The following is a 15,767-nucleotide window of genomic DNA, read 5'->3' on the forward strand; positions in this document are numbered from 1 at the left end:
ACCTAGGAGACAGGTTATTCTGGCCTGGGCACACTCTTGCACTCTGCTGTAGAGCTGTTTTATTTTGTGTAATGAAACATTTCTTGGAGCGAGGTATACAATCTCCTGGGAAGGCATCTCAGATCCTAGACTACAGTATTTACTCCTTTTCTTGGTGAATATTTAAGCGTTTTGCTCACTGGGAATTTATACTCTTGTTTCAGCAGAAGGTATTTTGCAGAATACGTTGGACTCCCAGGGGTGATGCAGCACACAGTGATTCGTCTGTATGCTTTACATGATTATGGATTGCTAAAAAATTCCAGTGAGTTACATTAAAGAGGCAGCAAACCACTGGGACGTATTGTGTCACTTTGCTTTTCCTCTGCAGTCTCGAGCTAGGGTGTGCTTTGCCATGCCCTTGGGTCGTATCCCTGCCTGCATGGTAGCAGGGTGCCTGCAAGAGGAGGTAGTTGGTACAGAAGTTCTGCTCTTGTGGCACTGTATAGAGATCAGACCAGAAGTAAAGCATATGTACTGAACAATTATATAGTAGTTATAAAATCTTTCATACTTTTGAAGTATTTTGGGACCAAAAGTTTGTAAAGTGGATCTGGTGCCTGGGACTGTAGCACAGTTAATTTTTAAATGTAACAGCAATGAGAAATGTTCCTTGAGGCCTGTTCAGTCATATTAGCATCACATTGTCTGAATTAGTAAAATTGATATAATGAAAAAAATACCAGAAAAATAACAAAGCATGGTGTTACACTGTTCCTTGTGACAGGACATTTTCTTTGAGGTGAAACCCATTTCACGTATGACTTGGCATGGAAAGTTTAAAACTTTCTGTTGGTTGTTTAAGGTGGATTTTGAAAAGACATCTCGTACTGATAAATGTTTTTTGAGTTGAGCAGCCAGACCCTTTGCACCACCTCAAGAAGCGCAGTGTTTATTCCTAACCAGTTGTTTTGATTGGATTCCTGACCCTGTGGTTTCATGTACTTTAGGCAACTGGTTTAAATGCCTGAGTTTTGCAAAGAAAAGCTTCATTTGTGTCTTTTGGGAATACTCATAATTCCTACCTTTGCTTGTCTCCACCATTTGGTTGCCATAACCTGATGCTGGATCGAAGAGCTGCAGCTGCCTTCCCTCTCCACCGGTCCAGAGCTGCACTGCTCAGGAGCTTTGGTCCGCAGGAAAGCACCAGACTGGGGATTCAAACCGCTCAAAGGTCTTTGTTTATGGGGAGGCAAATCCTCAGGACTGCGATTCAGGAACTGTGAGGATGCCATGCTGTTCTGCGCCAGTTTGGATTTAATTTGTTATTGCAGATCGTTGAAACTGGATTTATTTTTTCTGCAAGTAAACTGATTAGGTCATCTCTTGTCTAGTCATGATTAGATGCAATGGAGAAGACCAAGAAGGTTGCTTCATTCCTGAGCATAAATCTTTGCGAATAATTTGTTTTGTTCTCTACCTGGACTAGATTAACACTGTATTACTACTGTGTATTAAGGTGATGTGGAAAATCAGGTTTTACTGCTATACACTGTGCCAGTCACAAATTAGGTCTCAGTTCTGTGTTGTTGTGCTTTTTAATGCACAGAATATTTAACAAATGGTTTTCAGAAGATGTCTTAATAAATGCAAAGCTAGAAAAATTACAGTGAAAGTGTAATTACAGAAAGTAATTATTGTTTAACATTTGTCTAGCCCTTTCCATAGCTTTTAGATTTATTTTAAAATTTGGAAATGTTTTAATAATTCCCATTTTACAGATAGAAAAACTAATGCACATCTTTTTAAGAACTGGTGTGAGCTAAGTGGTTCAAATGATGATAGATCAGAATTAAGACCAAAGCAATGCATGGTCCATGCTGTTTCCTTGAAAACAGAAAATATTTTCTAAGTCATAATTTACGGATAAATTGTTGACTTGTAGGCTCAGACAGATGAAAGAAAAATAGTCATCTTTTAAAAATGGTTTCCCTAGCTTCCTCCTGAACATTTGTGCCTGTAAATTAAAATGGGGGGAAAAAAGGCAAGTCGAAGTGTCTGACAGATCTTTGGTACTGAAAAAGACTGCTGATTCCTGAATTCTAAATGGATTTGTGCGTGCGTGTACCCCAGACTGAAAATACTCAGCAACAAATTAAAACTCCTGGATTAATGCAAAAGGATGCAAATATCTGAAGGGCAATTGCTAAGTGTTACTTTAGCACAGAACTTGAATTGTGAGAGATTTTGAGCAAACATCTGTCTGATTAAAATGTGTTCTTTTCTGTAGGTGAGAATACAGGAGATGGTGAATTAGATCTGAGCGGGATCGATGACAATGAAATAGATCGGGTAAGGTGCCCTCTTGTCCTGGGTGTCTCTGGAGTTGGATATCCCAGAAAGACAAAATGATTTTTATCTGGTTTATCCTCTACCCTCACTGTCTCTTCACTCTGATCTGTAGGGAGGTTAGAGTGATTTCAGTGGTCTGAGATCAAAAGTAATGTTCGCACAAGCCTGTGATGTTTCTGTTCTTTGCCCAAGTTATGTTTTAGAATATCCTTTATTCTGAAGAAGGACTTTTAGAAGTCTTTGTTGGAGCTCTAAATTCATTATTTAGTTAAGATATATTCAGTATAGAAAGCTGCTATGGAAACCACACTGTAAGACCAGCATGTACAGCTTCTGTGTTCTTTTAAAGACTTCTGTAACACTTTCTGGATTTATTATTATTTGTATGGCAGCGAAAAATACCCTTTACCTCATAGCCTGAATATAACAGATAAACAGGTGTGGAAAATGGCTTGTTGAAGGCCACAGAGCAGGTCACTGCTTGAACATGTCACAAGGTCTGGCATTTCTGACTCTGAGCCTGATACCCTCTCCAGCTGCCACCCTGGTTTAAAGTGTAATTTGGACAGATAATGCCAAAAAAATCCTTTTGGGGTACAAAGTCATTGAGAGTGATGAGGTTGCATAGGGGTTACTGATCTGCAGAACGTTGTTGGCAGTGGATGAATGCTCAGCTTGACTTCAGCTGTGAAGCAGGTTTTGCTAGGCTGGGCGTTAGGAAGGGTCTTGTGAATTGAGCAGATGTGGTATGGAGGGAGCGGGGAGGCTGAATGTTTTCAGTATAGCTGGTCCCTAATTTAAACAATCGTGGGGGAAGAACAAGCATGTTTTTTCCTCCTCCCAGGCTCTGTGCTGAGGCCATAACTCTGATTTTAAGACCTCGTGTTCATTTCTGTGGCAATAGACTGTAATATTGTAAGCACAAGATTATGAACTCTAAAAGCTTAAGAAGGATGAACTGTGCTAAGAGAAAGTGAGTTTTGCTATTATGGCTTCTAATAGAAGCAGATGAAAGAGTGAAAATACTGGTCTGATAAACCAGGACTTGCACAGCTGTTTGCTTGCCTCACTTGCCCTCAGAGGAGGGACTCCTCCCTATATTAGCTTCATTTGGCTGGAGATACTTTTTCGTCATAAAATCCTTTATGTACATTTTACTTCGGCGAAAATCTCAAATGCTCAAACCCCTAAGATGGTGGAGAAATCTCAAATTGCTTTACAAGTCTTGGGTCTGCTGCTTAAAAATAAAGTCAGGTTCATGATCAATGACCCAATTTGTCTTCTCCATTCTGCAGACGTTCTTCACTGACAAACAGCATTGGCTGTAGAGAACTTTTGTTTCACAGACAGTTGTGCTAAATGCTGGGTTTATTTTTACATTTAAGTAGTTGGGAGGAGATCTGTCTACCAACCTGCCAGCCTGCCTGCTACCTACCTGTTTATTTCTGTAATTCATCTGTGTAAATCTAGATGAGTTTTACAGCTCCATACCTACTAATGTTACCAAGACTTAAGTGGAGTTAATTGTAAAAAGCCTGGGTGTGGTTACTGAACCCAACGCTCTAAAATCTAGGGGACTAAACCTCTAGCAATCTAAGATGGTTTCATGCACACAGATGCACTCAGTGCACTAATAATCTCAATAACTGTGTCTAAACCTTCACAGAAACCTATCCAGAAGACACATGTTTCTGTTTTGGTGGCACAGGCCAATGGTTCCCCTACTGTTTTGAATTACAGACCACCATCAACATACAGAATTACTTGCAGACCACCACATTGTCATGGTGCCCTCTAAAACCATCTGGAAAAGATCATAAATTTGGGATCATTTTGGGTTAATTACAGACAGTGTACAATGAGTCTTGAATGGTTTTTGGTCACCCCAGCATACTTTGGAAACCAAGCACTGTTTTTTGAAAACATGTCGTTTTTGCCAACTTTAGAATTTACTAGAAATGCTCTATGATTGTCACATCTGCCATGTTTTCTTTTATTAATGTATTTTTAAAAACAAAATGTGAATTGACCTTGCCAGTGGTTTTTCAGTTCGGTTTTGCTATACAGTTTTCAAGTTTATGTCTGAAAGTAGATAAACTTGTTTTGTCTTTTAGTATATACTTAACGAAACAGAAGCTCAGATAAAAGCAGAGCTGTGGATGAAAGAAAATGCAGATTATTTGAAGGAACAAAAAGGTAAGTATTAGGACTGAAATTCTCCTTTTGGCTAGTGTTACTGAAATATGCAGTCTCTGTAATCTTCATACTGGTTACCCTTTTGTCATCTTTCAGAAAAGGAAGCAAGAATAGCAAAAGAGAAAGAACTTGGGATTTATAAGGAACACAAGGTATTAAACTGTGTGCTAATTGTGTCTGTTTGAAAATGTCCTGGAAATTCATTACATTTGCTGATTAACTCCATGTAGGATGTATGGGCATATTGGTACAGGTCACCACTAAGCGAGCAAAAGCTAGTGTATCTCTACCTGTAATTGAATTACGAGGCTATAACTTTTCAGGTGGTGAGTAAAACTCTTTCTTGCCCAAACTTTTATTTTAGATTACTATTATGAGAAAATTCTGTGCATGGCAAAGTCAGAGCTAGCTCTTTGCATTTGTGATTGCTGTCGTAATTGCTTGCTTATTTAAATGCAGGTTTTAAGACATGCCTAATTTTTTTTTTTTTAACATGCATGGGGAATTTGTTTGTACTTGCCATAACTTCAGTAGCTTTCTTTGCTCTTACAATAATGATTTCTTTATGAAGAACTGAACAGATCCTTGTTACAGTCACTTGAAGGAGTATTTTGTTCTACCTTTCATAAAGAATGCGACAGTTATGTTAACAAATGGCATGGCCTGTCTCCATGTTTAGCAGTTTAAAGCAGCCTAATTGGCTGTATATTCACAATTTACAGCATTAGTATTTTGTGTAATTGAGCAAGTGACAAGTCAAATCTTCCACATGCAACTAAAATCCATGTTAGTTTTTAGTGCATATGTATCCTTTTTTTTTCCCCCTGACTAATGCAAAAGACAGAGTTTCCTACTTCCCCTAGGTATTTCAACAATAAAAACAAAACCAGACAATGAAACACTGTTTTATGCTTCAGAGTTTCTCATTCATCCTGTGCTTACACAGACATGGCAGTCTACCAGCAATTTTCAAAATTGTATAACTCGTTGGCACCACCAAGTATCCCAGACGCCCACTTTTTTGTTTGGACAACACAGGAGTTTTTCTCAAACTCTGTATTGTTTCTGACAGCTCGAGTAGAACTTGATTAATATAGTGCTTTCCAATTTCAAGGTAGCACTTGACCTTTGTAGGTAAACAGAGTGGCTATTAGCCGTTAAAAAATAATTCTCCTGCAGAGCTTGGTGTTAAAACATTCCTTTGAAAAGGAAAATTCCAAATGGAAACAGAAATTTTGGGGTTTTTTTTCATACCTACCCAGGCATGAGGCATGGCTAGAGATCTTCTCTGTTGTTTGGCTCTGCACATCATCAACCTCCAAAGCACAATGCTGGGCTTGGGCTTGCAGCATTTGCCTGGGAAGGGCAGTTGCAGTTTACATTGCTGCTCTGTGTGTGTGTCTGCAGCCTCCTGCTTCCTGTCCGTTGGCATTAATGCCAGTCCATGCATAGAAAGCTGCTGCTAATATTCTTGGCCTTTTTCAGTGTGGAGGAGGAGTTGGTAGATGCTCTTCCAGGCCATATTCAGACTTGATATAAAATACCGTTGCAGTTTTGGTACAGAGTTGTCAGTGCTTAGGGGAGTCATAATCCAGCTGTACAGCAATTTTAGCTGGGGAATTTCTTTATTTCCACTCTGGGTGATGTTACAGGGTCCCTATTCTTTTTTTTGTGTGTGTGAGAAATGGCCCATGTCTCTTCCGTGGCAGCATTACAAATACTAAGTAAAGAATTTGTAATAAACTGTGGGCATTTGGCAAAAAGCAAACACACTTATCTCTTGGGGGAAAAAGACCTCCTGGTCCCTTTGAGTGGCTGGAGAGGGAGCGCTGGCTTATCCCAGCTGCATCGCCTGCATCCCCACACCAGCAGCACCTGAGCCAGGACTGCTGAACTGCAGCTCGCCCTTCTGCTTCGTGGAAACTTTGTTTGTATCTACATCACTAATTTTATATTTTAATTAAGCCAAAGAAATCGTCAAAGAAGCGGGAGCCAATTCAAGCCAGCACAGCAGGAGAGGCAATTGAAAAGATGTTAGAACAGAAGAAAATCTCAAGTAAAATTAATTATAATGTGCTAAGGGACCTGAACAGCAAAGGAAGTAACACACCAAAGAAAGAGGATGACAGCACTGATGACAGCACCAACACCAAGAAGCTGTCAAGAAGAAAATCTATTGCCAGTAGGAATATAGCCAACCCTGTAAACAGTGTGGGAAAAAGGTACTGCAATTGTTCATTTATATCTCTGTCTGTGAGACTGTCTGTGTATCTTTCTGAGACAGACAATGTAGGGACTGAAACATTTGTTTGAGGCTAAAATAATGTCAAGGCTCTGTTTTTATTTATTTTGCCTGCAGTGTCACAGCAGCACTTTATTTATAGTTCACGTGTCAAAGGTTTGCTTTGGTGTGAGTTAATCATCCTGAAGCCAAAAAAAAAGAATCAGTGGAAATTCATAGACGTGAATCTTTCAGCTAGGGACACGTTTTCTTCATATAATCCTGACATTCACTGTCCTTCCTTTCTAAGTTGTCTGTATCAGCTGACACAATGCTAAATATTTGAAAGCTTTGGCTTTTTGCTTGATTTGAAAAATATAATTCCCATCTGTTTTGACAGCTAGCTGTTTTGATTAGCTTTTATTTCAGTTTTATTCCAAACTTTTGTTGTTAATTGATGACACAAATATAAAGCTTTACAGTAAATACGCTTGTCGGTTTTCTGGTCTGCATTTACAAATGTTTTATAGTGTGGTGAAAGCTCCTACTTAAATGAGTAAAATTCTCAACTTGCTGGGCAGATTTGTAGTGTGCTAGAAAGTGTATAAGGAGATTGATATGTCCTATCTGCAATATTAATTTTATTTGTCTTCACTTTGTGAAATTATGTTGGATGATCATTTGAATCTTGTCTATGTATGGTAATTTCTTACTTAGATGTTACTTATTTATTTACTTACTGCCTAAAAGACATAGTTTTTTGCTTCCAGAAGTGTAGGCCAAACACCACAAGGAAATTTAGGAATTTAATTCTGACATGTAAGATGATGTCTTTGCACTGTAGTTCAGATGTAGGCATGTGTTGCAGTCAGGTAAAGGACCAGGGAGGGCAGCCAGCCAGCCAGAAGGTGCGAGAAATCATCTACTACTGCAAGGACAGTAGTAGATGTCCTTCTAAGACAGGCTTAGAATACTTGAAAATGTGAAGCTGGGAGCAATGGTAGGTGCCTATCTCTGAGAAGCTAAGCAAAATAAGGATGACTAAGCTTAACCCCTTATTTTGACTTCATTTGACAGCGAAGCCAGTGGCATGGTCAGCCGAAATTGAAGACCATGCCACTGCTCCTGCTGTCACTGGGATACAGTTTTTTGCAGAGTACCAAACATACTTTCTTTCTTTGCTATACCTTCTTTATTCTGTATTTTACCAAGACGGCTTCATCCTTGTTCAACTTCTCACAGCTTTGCCTTCCAGTTCTTCTTTAGAGCTAATTTGCTACTTAAAGTGATGTCTGACGACCCAAGCATGGAAGTTTTCCACTGGTGAAGGAAAGTGAAGATGCATTGAGAATTAAGTAAAAGCATCTAGCCTATGCTTTAAACAGTCGTACTTCTGGTATTTTTAGTAAAACATGGACAATTCAGTTGTCTGAAAAGCAGTGCTGCGGTGGGAGGTAGGGGCTGGTTAGGATCCTGGTTTCATTTGAGAGCTCAGTGGTAAGAGCCATGCTTGAGCAGCTTCGCTACATCTGAACCTTGTCACTCCTGAGATTTGCAGAAATGTTGGGAACTTGCAACTCCTGTTGCAAGTCCTGTTGAAGTCAGCATGTTAAATTCTTAACAGGTGTTAAACTCTTTGGAAAATCATGCCATAAATATTAAATTTAACAGTGGTGCAACTTGAAAAGGTTTCTAAATAAACACAAATCAGTATTTTCCAAAAGCAGCTAATAAAACATGGTTATTTTTCCTCTTGAGAGCCTAAAGTACATCCTTAAGATGCATAACAGAGTTTCCTGATGATGATTAGCAGATCTCAGATACAATGAATTTTGCAACAGAACACTTCAGAGAGGGTTGGGGATGCATGCAGATATGTGAGTTAAGAAGATTCTGCACTCCCCAAGTAGACAGTGCTTGCTTAAATAATATCAAGGACTTAGCAAACCATTACTTGGGCTTTTTTTTTCCTTACAATTAAAGATTTATGACATACTTTTGATTTTTTTGCTAGTAGTGTAAATGCCATGCCTTTTAAATGGCATGCATAAATTTTTGTGTTCTGCATTGTTCTTATATGCCACGCATTCATTGCCTTTGTTCAGCATTGTTCCTCTGAGAGGTGAATGGCTAAATACTTTCCCAGTGATACAAAAATCATGGTAATTTATATGCAATTAATAATAGTAAAACCCCTGAACATTGCTCGTTAGAAAATGAATGAAGCACATAATGTATCTTTATCCAGGAGGCATTTGCAGAGATCATACAAACATTTTGGTTTGCAGTGATTTATAGTCCTGTGTGTTTATCTTTGTATGTCTTAAACATTTAGTAAGCTGCGTTTGACTGCAGTAGGACCTTGAATAACCATGCTTTGATCTGGTCCTTTAGTTCATCTAAGTAATAGTCAATTTTTAAAGAGCTACTGATTTAGCCCTAATCTTAATTACAAGGTACCAGTACTAAGTTACAGGGAACTTCACAGGCTAGGAAAGGGATAGTCATTCTTGGTGGTTAAAGCAGCAGTCCTGTAAAGGTATAAAAAAGTAAATTTTTTTTTTATTTTTTTCTTTTTTTTAGTAAATAAATATCTTTATCACCTTCCTTTTGCAAGCCAAAATTTTATATACCTCACCAGGTTTGGACAGATGACGCAGCCAAGTTTGTTATTTGTTTAGAAATCATCTTCATATACAGTATGTAGCAACCTGGAAATAGGAAGTTGACCTTCATCTCCATCTTTCTGATTGCCCCTTGTTATAAAATACACTAGGCTGTTACTTCCTCATAGAGAGCTTCAGATTATCTCTAAAAAAATGGCTATCCCCAGCCAGACATGGTGCAATCAATCTCTGCGTGGCTTTTCTTTTTTTAACATAAGATAAAGTATCAGTTACAGTGTTAATCAGTTCAATATTGGAAAAGTTTTGTTTACTGATGTGATAATAATAAGCAAATTTTACAGTCTTGTAAAAAGTTGTTGATTAGCAAGAAATTTAAAAAGAGCTGGAAAGCTAGGCATGGTCCCGGGAGCATGCTTAAATTGGATATTCTTTCAGTTGGTGGTCCTTTTAATGTCACTTTATTGCTACCGTAATCACTTAATGGTTAGTTGGAGTCCACGAGGATACAGTTTATCATGTTATTTCATGTAAAATCCTAATTTTTTAATCTTGGAAATGGTTGGTATTTTCTGATATTTTGTAAGGAAGGTACTTTCAAAGAATTATTTCAAAGATCGTGTGGATTTCTCCTTTTTAGATGAGCAGACATTGTATACATCAGTATTTTCAGAAGCCAGCTAGATTTTTTAACAGGTTTCTTTACCACAAATGCTGTGCAACTTTTTGTGTCTTAGCAGAAGATGCTTTTCTCAGACACATCTCCCAGAATTATACTGGGGTTTTACTTATTGTATCTGTCAAGATGGTAGAAGACTAGTAATGACAATGTAAGTCATTTTAGGAACTTTTCTATTGTGCAAATGTATTTTATTACATTTCTTAATGCATTTTTGTTCCAGTGGGTATCACGATTGGTGCTTCATATGCAAAAGCTGTTTCATTCTCTGTGCGTTCAAGATGTTGCATAGTGGATGTTACCATAATAGATGTTGCAACTTTAATTTCAATTACCAGTTGCAGAGTTTATCTTCACTAATGTCTTCTGTGCATATGAAGCATAAGAATAATAGGTTGAACTCCTACAAAAGAACAAGTACCGCTTCGAGCTACTTAAAACCTGAACTCCAGTTACAGCTCTGCATGTGCTGCAGCTCTTCAAGACAAGTAAAGAGGGGTTTTTAGGACTGGAAGCTTTTGGTTAGAAGCTTAATAATTTAAGTTATATTTACTTGAGCTGAACCTTATATCATGACTTGTGAAGCAAAATGTGTTGTACCAAGAAAATGTGGGAACAAGAAAGCTTTCAAGCCACTACTTTTTAAAAATTTTAAGCCTATTTATTGCTATGTGCTTGAAATTGGTAATGATATCAGAAAAGACAGGATATATTATAAGGGGAGTAAATGTGTCAGGTTAATCTCCTGAAGAATTTGCCTTGGAAGAAATGAAGCAGGACTGCGAAGCACAGCTGAATCCATTGTAATGAAACAAGGTTGTTCTGAATGGAAGCATATGAATATATAATAGAAAACCAAATCATGCCTGCTATGAAAGTGACAAAAGCCCTTGGTAGAGATCTCAGATTTTATTAGATTTGGAAATTTACCTCCAAATCCTCTCCACAGTCTCACTTGTTTTTATTGACTACCCATTTTGCTGGCACATGGCTCCACCTGTGCTTTGGAGCCATGGGATATGCAAACCATTTGCTTGCAGTACCGGGGACTTGTTCTGCTGCTCAGGTTCCTGCCCCAAGATGCACACTTTCAATTAGCATCTGCTCCGGCTGCATTTTTGTTGGCTTTTCAGTGGATGTCATGTACCCAGAAAAATCCCCTTTATTATAACAGAGAATGTATGTAAATACTTTTCTACAGCCTAGCATTCGGCATCTTGTTTAACATGGTAAATTACTTGGTACTTGGTTCTGATTGGAATCATGTTCTCCTGGGGGGGGGTATGATATGGGTAGAAGCATAATTTAGGTGGTTTGGATGAGCCTGATGATCGATTCCATGCTGCAGAGGGAGCCTGGGTAGATGGAGTTGTCTCCCTGCTGCAAGGCAGTATGAGCACTGCCCCAGTGCAACCAGGTGTAACCCTCATCTACAGTTGTCCCTTTCTGGTGTCTGGGATGGAAATATTATGCTGTAAGGTGGAAGTCAGTTTTGATCTCGTTGGCTTTGCCACATTATTTTTGGTAATGCTGTGGGAGGAAGGGGGCATGGGGTTCTCTTTATCACACCTAGCCTGAAAACTTTGTCTTCACTTGTTGATACTGTAGATGTCCAGCAGTATCTGTATTTCTTTCTCCTGGGGAATGAGGAGGGAAGAAGCCCCAACCACCTTTTACCCTCACATCCAGGATCGATGATTAGGATAAGCCCTTTATTTGTAGCTTTAGGGTTTAGGCAGGTGGAAGTGTTTGCTGAGTGCTGTGCCACTGGTTTGCTGGGTGCTCCTGACTCAGCTGCAAGTCTGAATGTCACGAGTGCTTATTCTACATTGGCCATGGCTTATAATTAAGTTTAATAAATCCAAAGCAAACAGGTTTTTTAATGTACAATATTTTTAGTTTGTTTTACACTGTGAGGCTGCTACTTGTGGAGGGGAGCAGCGTAAGCTCATGTGTTCTAGACTACTTAGATCAATGCAAAACAGTGTGAAACAAAGCTCAGCTTGACTTATCCAAGGAATTCCTGGGTGTCCAAAAAACATTCAGTTACAGCCAGGTGATTATAAAGGTTAAAACACACTCAATTCACTGTGTCAGGAAGAGCATTGTTGTTTCAGAACCTTTTTTCACTAGGAAAAATGGCATTCCAGTAATAGTTTAGAAATTTGGGAATTGGTGTCTTAAAAGTGCATTGACTGTAACTGATGCGGTGCCAGCTGGTCGGTGTCTACAGCAAGGCCAGTGGGTTAGCAATTCAAAATGAAGCAGAGCTTCTAAAGAGGGACAAATCCCCATGTTGGGCAGATACAGAGCTTTTGAGAGAGAGTCTTTTCCATGCTAACTTTGGTATTATGCATTCTCTGTACAAATTGGCCCTTTGAGATCGGATCTGAAGAGTATTTTAATATCCTTTAATTTTCCACCATATATTTTTATTTTTCAGAATTGCCTTCAGCTCTTTGTCTAATTTACCTTTGATATCCTGTTTTTCTCTCTTTGCTTTGAAGTCTGCTACATGGTTTGGAGTTTGTGTGTATTTACACAAAGTGAAATACTAAATTTTATTTCTTGTCTTGTGCTGCTTCAGGCCTTCTTTTGTATGTGACTGAAGTTTCCCACCTGGAATAAAATGCCTTACAGAAGATACTGGGAGTATTTTTTGAGATGGTAGTTAGGAGTTTCTTCTACGCTTAATTACTGTTTAGTTGATATTTTCGGTGTTTCCTCTGGAAGAAGTCTCATTTTGGCTATGGGATTAACTAGACTGTGTTTCCTGGGTATGAATGTATGTATATGTGGGAGCCTTCCTGTTGGGTGTGTAGAGACAGCTTTTGGTTTGAATATTATGTATGTGGTAAATAAACTCTCTAACCACTTTGAATAACTGTTCTCTTATGTGATCTGTGCTTTGAGAATTTCTTTGGAGTGTAATTTTATGTATGTTTGTGCTTTGCTGTGGTATATAATCATTTAAATCAAAGGTTAATCAAAATGATTAGTCATTTTGAACAGGAAAATGGTGACATTTGATAAGTACCTCCACTTAAAATAAATCTTACCAGTATTTTCCAGTCTTTTAACTTTCAGAGGGACAAGCTTATACAAATTATGTTTAGTGTTTTATTTACAAAAAGCAAAGCCAAGAAAAAATGAATTCAAGACTTCCAAGGTTCTGCTTTTCAAGTCATGCGTCTCGTTATTAAAGTTAGCTGCATGGGGGAGAGCTTTACAAATGACCTTGAAAGGAGCTGACACATGCATTTACTTGTTCACAGTTGATTTGAGGAGTTGATCTGGTAAAGCCTGTAGTAATGTTGTAACCTGGCTAATACTGCCGGTTACTGCTGTTCATATGAGCTAAGCAGCCTTTTGTATAACGAGATAAATCAGAGGCAAGAACTGGAAAGAAACGTATCTGACCCAACATGTTTTAAAATGACTGTGTGTTTTTAACTTCCGAACGCTAAAATGTGATGACCAGCAGCCTTTTCTTTTTCACTAAGTGAGGACATAGGAGGAAAATTGCATATAGCACCATGCTCCTGAGAACATACAGGGTTAAGTAAATGCTACCTGGGGCGAGAAACTGGGGAGTCAGGAACCAGCACGCTGTCCAGGAATGGTGCAGCAGGTAATCCCTTTACCCTCAAATTCATTTCTCTTGACACTGAGATAGGACGGGGCGGGGGTGGAGGAAAAAAGAAAACGGGAAAGAAAAGAAGAGAAAAAACAGTTCCCCATACCTGTCCTGCTGGAAGCTGGCAGGTGTTTGTCAGGATTTGATTTTATTCTGATTACTCTTTTTTTGAAGATCAATTCCCCCTGATTCCAACGATAGCATTTTTCTTTCACATCTGACAGGCTTGATACCCCTGAAAATACAGCCGCATTAAACTCTGAAATGTGTATGGATAGTGTTTCACGTGGCTCTGCTCTGCACTGTTGAGAAAGGAGCTCCTTTTGGCTCAGCTCATGTCCCCAGCCTGCAGGGTCTGCGTGCAGTTGTGCTGCTGCAAGAGCTGCTTCTGCCACTGACTCCAAAGTCATTGCAGCAGTTACTCCAGCAGCTCTGCACTTTTCTATTGTGGAGCATTGGTTTGTTAGGGCAAGGGTACAAAAAAGCCCATTTCTTCATCCCTCAATCCTTTCCTTCCTTCTGCAGGAGGTGAGTTACAGAATCATTTTCCCCTTTTATGCCTGTTCTACCAGTGAGTTAAGAGAAACAAAGGTTTTCTAGCTTTATATGTTATTAAAATGGAGTATTTTTCATAAGAATCCCAGTTTTTTAGATTTTTCCAAAGAATCCCATGTTTGGATTTGTTAGGTTTTGAGTACTAGAATTGGGTTTTGAGTACTGGAATAAAATGCCCAAATTTCAGTATAGCAGTTAACCCACCTGTATTTTCACTCTGTAAAATAGAATTGGAGAAAAATGCCTCTGGAATAGCTTAATGATAGGAGAAATACTGTTAAGAAGCCTTCCCTATGTGAACTGTACCAATTTATGTCAGTTCAGTGATGCTGTAAATCACCTCTAGTTGTACATCGTTCATTAAGAGCATTCAGATTTTACAGTACAGATTTAATATTGTCAAATTTTGGTTTAGTGTAGGGATAAGAGAACATGGTCTGCTGGGACTGCAGACGAGTATTCCTGAGCTGTCATTTATTTGGATTAACAAGAACCTTTGCAAAATATATGTAAATAAACCCTTCAAGATTGGGTGAGGACACATCTAGGCTTGTGTGACTGTTTCAGCAATAACAAGCATCTGCCAAATCCAGTACTCAGTTCCATTTACCCCAAATGATTAGAATGCCTTCAATAATTTAAAACTAAAAAGGCATTGATCTGGCTTGACCTCATGGCCCAGACCCAGGTCAAGTCTCCTTATTTTTACAGCAGCCTTCTTGTTTGTTTAATATAAATTGGATATTTCTTTTCTGCCTCCCACTCAAGAAAATCATCTCCTTGTCAGATTCCAGGGGAGGTCAGCTGGGCAGGGCAAAAATGCAGAGGGGATTTTTGTGACTGTCTGAAATAATTCTGTCTTGTGTTTTAAGACCAAATCGGAGCATTTTTAGCCCAGAAGATAATTTTGTGTGACAGTTGGATTGTGAGCGCCTTGTTTATCTATGTTCTCATTTTCAGGTTGGTTATAAGAAAATACTCTGCGAGCTTTTTTCTTCCAAGTTATACTCAGTGGGTCTAATGGGAGATTTCATATAAATATGTATGCACGGTCTCTTGAACTTTAATAGCGTGTTAGCAAAAATAGTTATATGTGATGTGGAGGGTGAGGGGAGGCGGAAGAAACAAAGAGATTGTGGAAGTGTTATGGCTCTTGTTATCAAACCCTAGAGGTGCATGTCCTGCTGTCACAGCTGAGAGTGCTTCAGCGCTGTGAAATGCTCGTTCTCAGTCTGTAGATTTTTTCTGATTTATTTCCTTGTTTGTTTTTTTTTTTTTCATGGGTGGAAAATGGCTGGTTTCTGAATTAATTTTCCTTTGACCCTAGCCCTAGCAAGGCCTGTCTGCTTGTTGATCTTTACAGTATATATCTGCTCATTTTTTTTAGCATAAGCCAAGGAAAGTGTATGTCTGATGTGTTTTAGAGTTGCAAATGAAGTTTGTCTTTAGCCAATGTTTGTTAAATGTTGAGGGAAGAGGAACAAAACAAACAAAAAGTTAAGTTTTCCTCACTGCAATATGGCA

General features: G+C 38.7%; 1 protein-coding gene across 1 annotated transcript; it reads left to right on the top strand.

Annotated features, from left to right (window-relative positions):
• Positions 1 to 2,269: 2,269 nt before the first annotated feature.
• On the top strand, positions 2,270 to 6,749 carry LOC104413442 (transcription factor IIIB 90 kDa subunit-like; the record flags this gene model as incomplete). The annotated part of the gene is made up of 4 exons (XM_010024436.1): positions 2,270 to 2,331; positions 4,446 to 4,527; positions 4,624 to 4,679; positions 6,493 to 6,749. Coding segments are annotated over 4 exons (457 nt in total), but the record flags the coding sequence as incomplete, so codon positions are not given.
• Positions 6,750 to 15,767: the final 9,018 nt, after the last annotated feature.

Source organism: Nestor notabilis, unplaced genomic scaffold (assembly GCF_000696875.1).
Source record: "Nestor notabilis isolate BGI_N333 unplaced genomic scaffold, ASM69687v1 scaffold10291, whole genome shotgun sequence".
Classification (NCBI taxonomy): Eukaryota; Metazoa; Chordata; class Aves; order Psittaciformes; family Psittacidae; genus Nestor; species Nestor notabilis.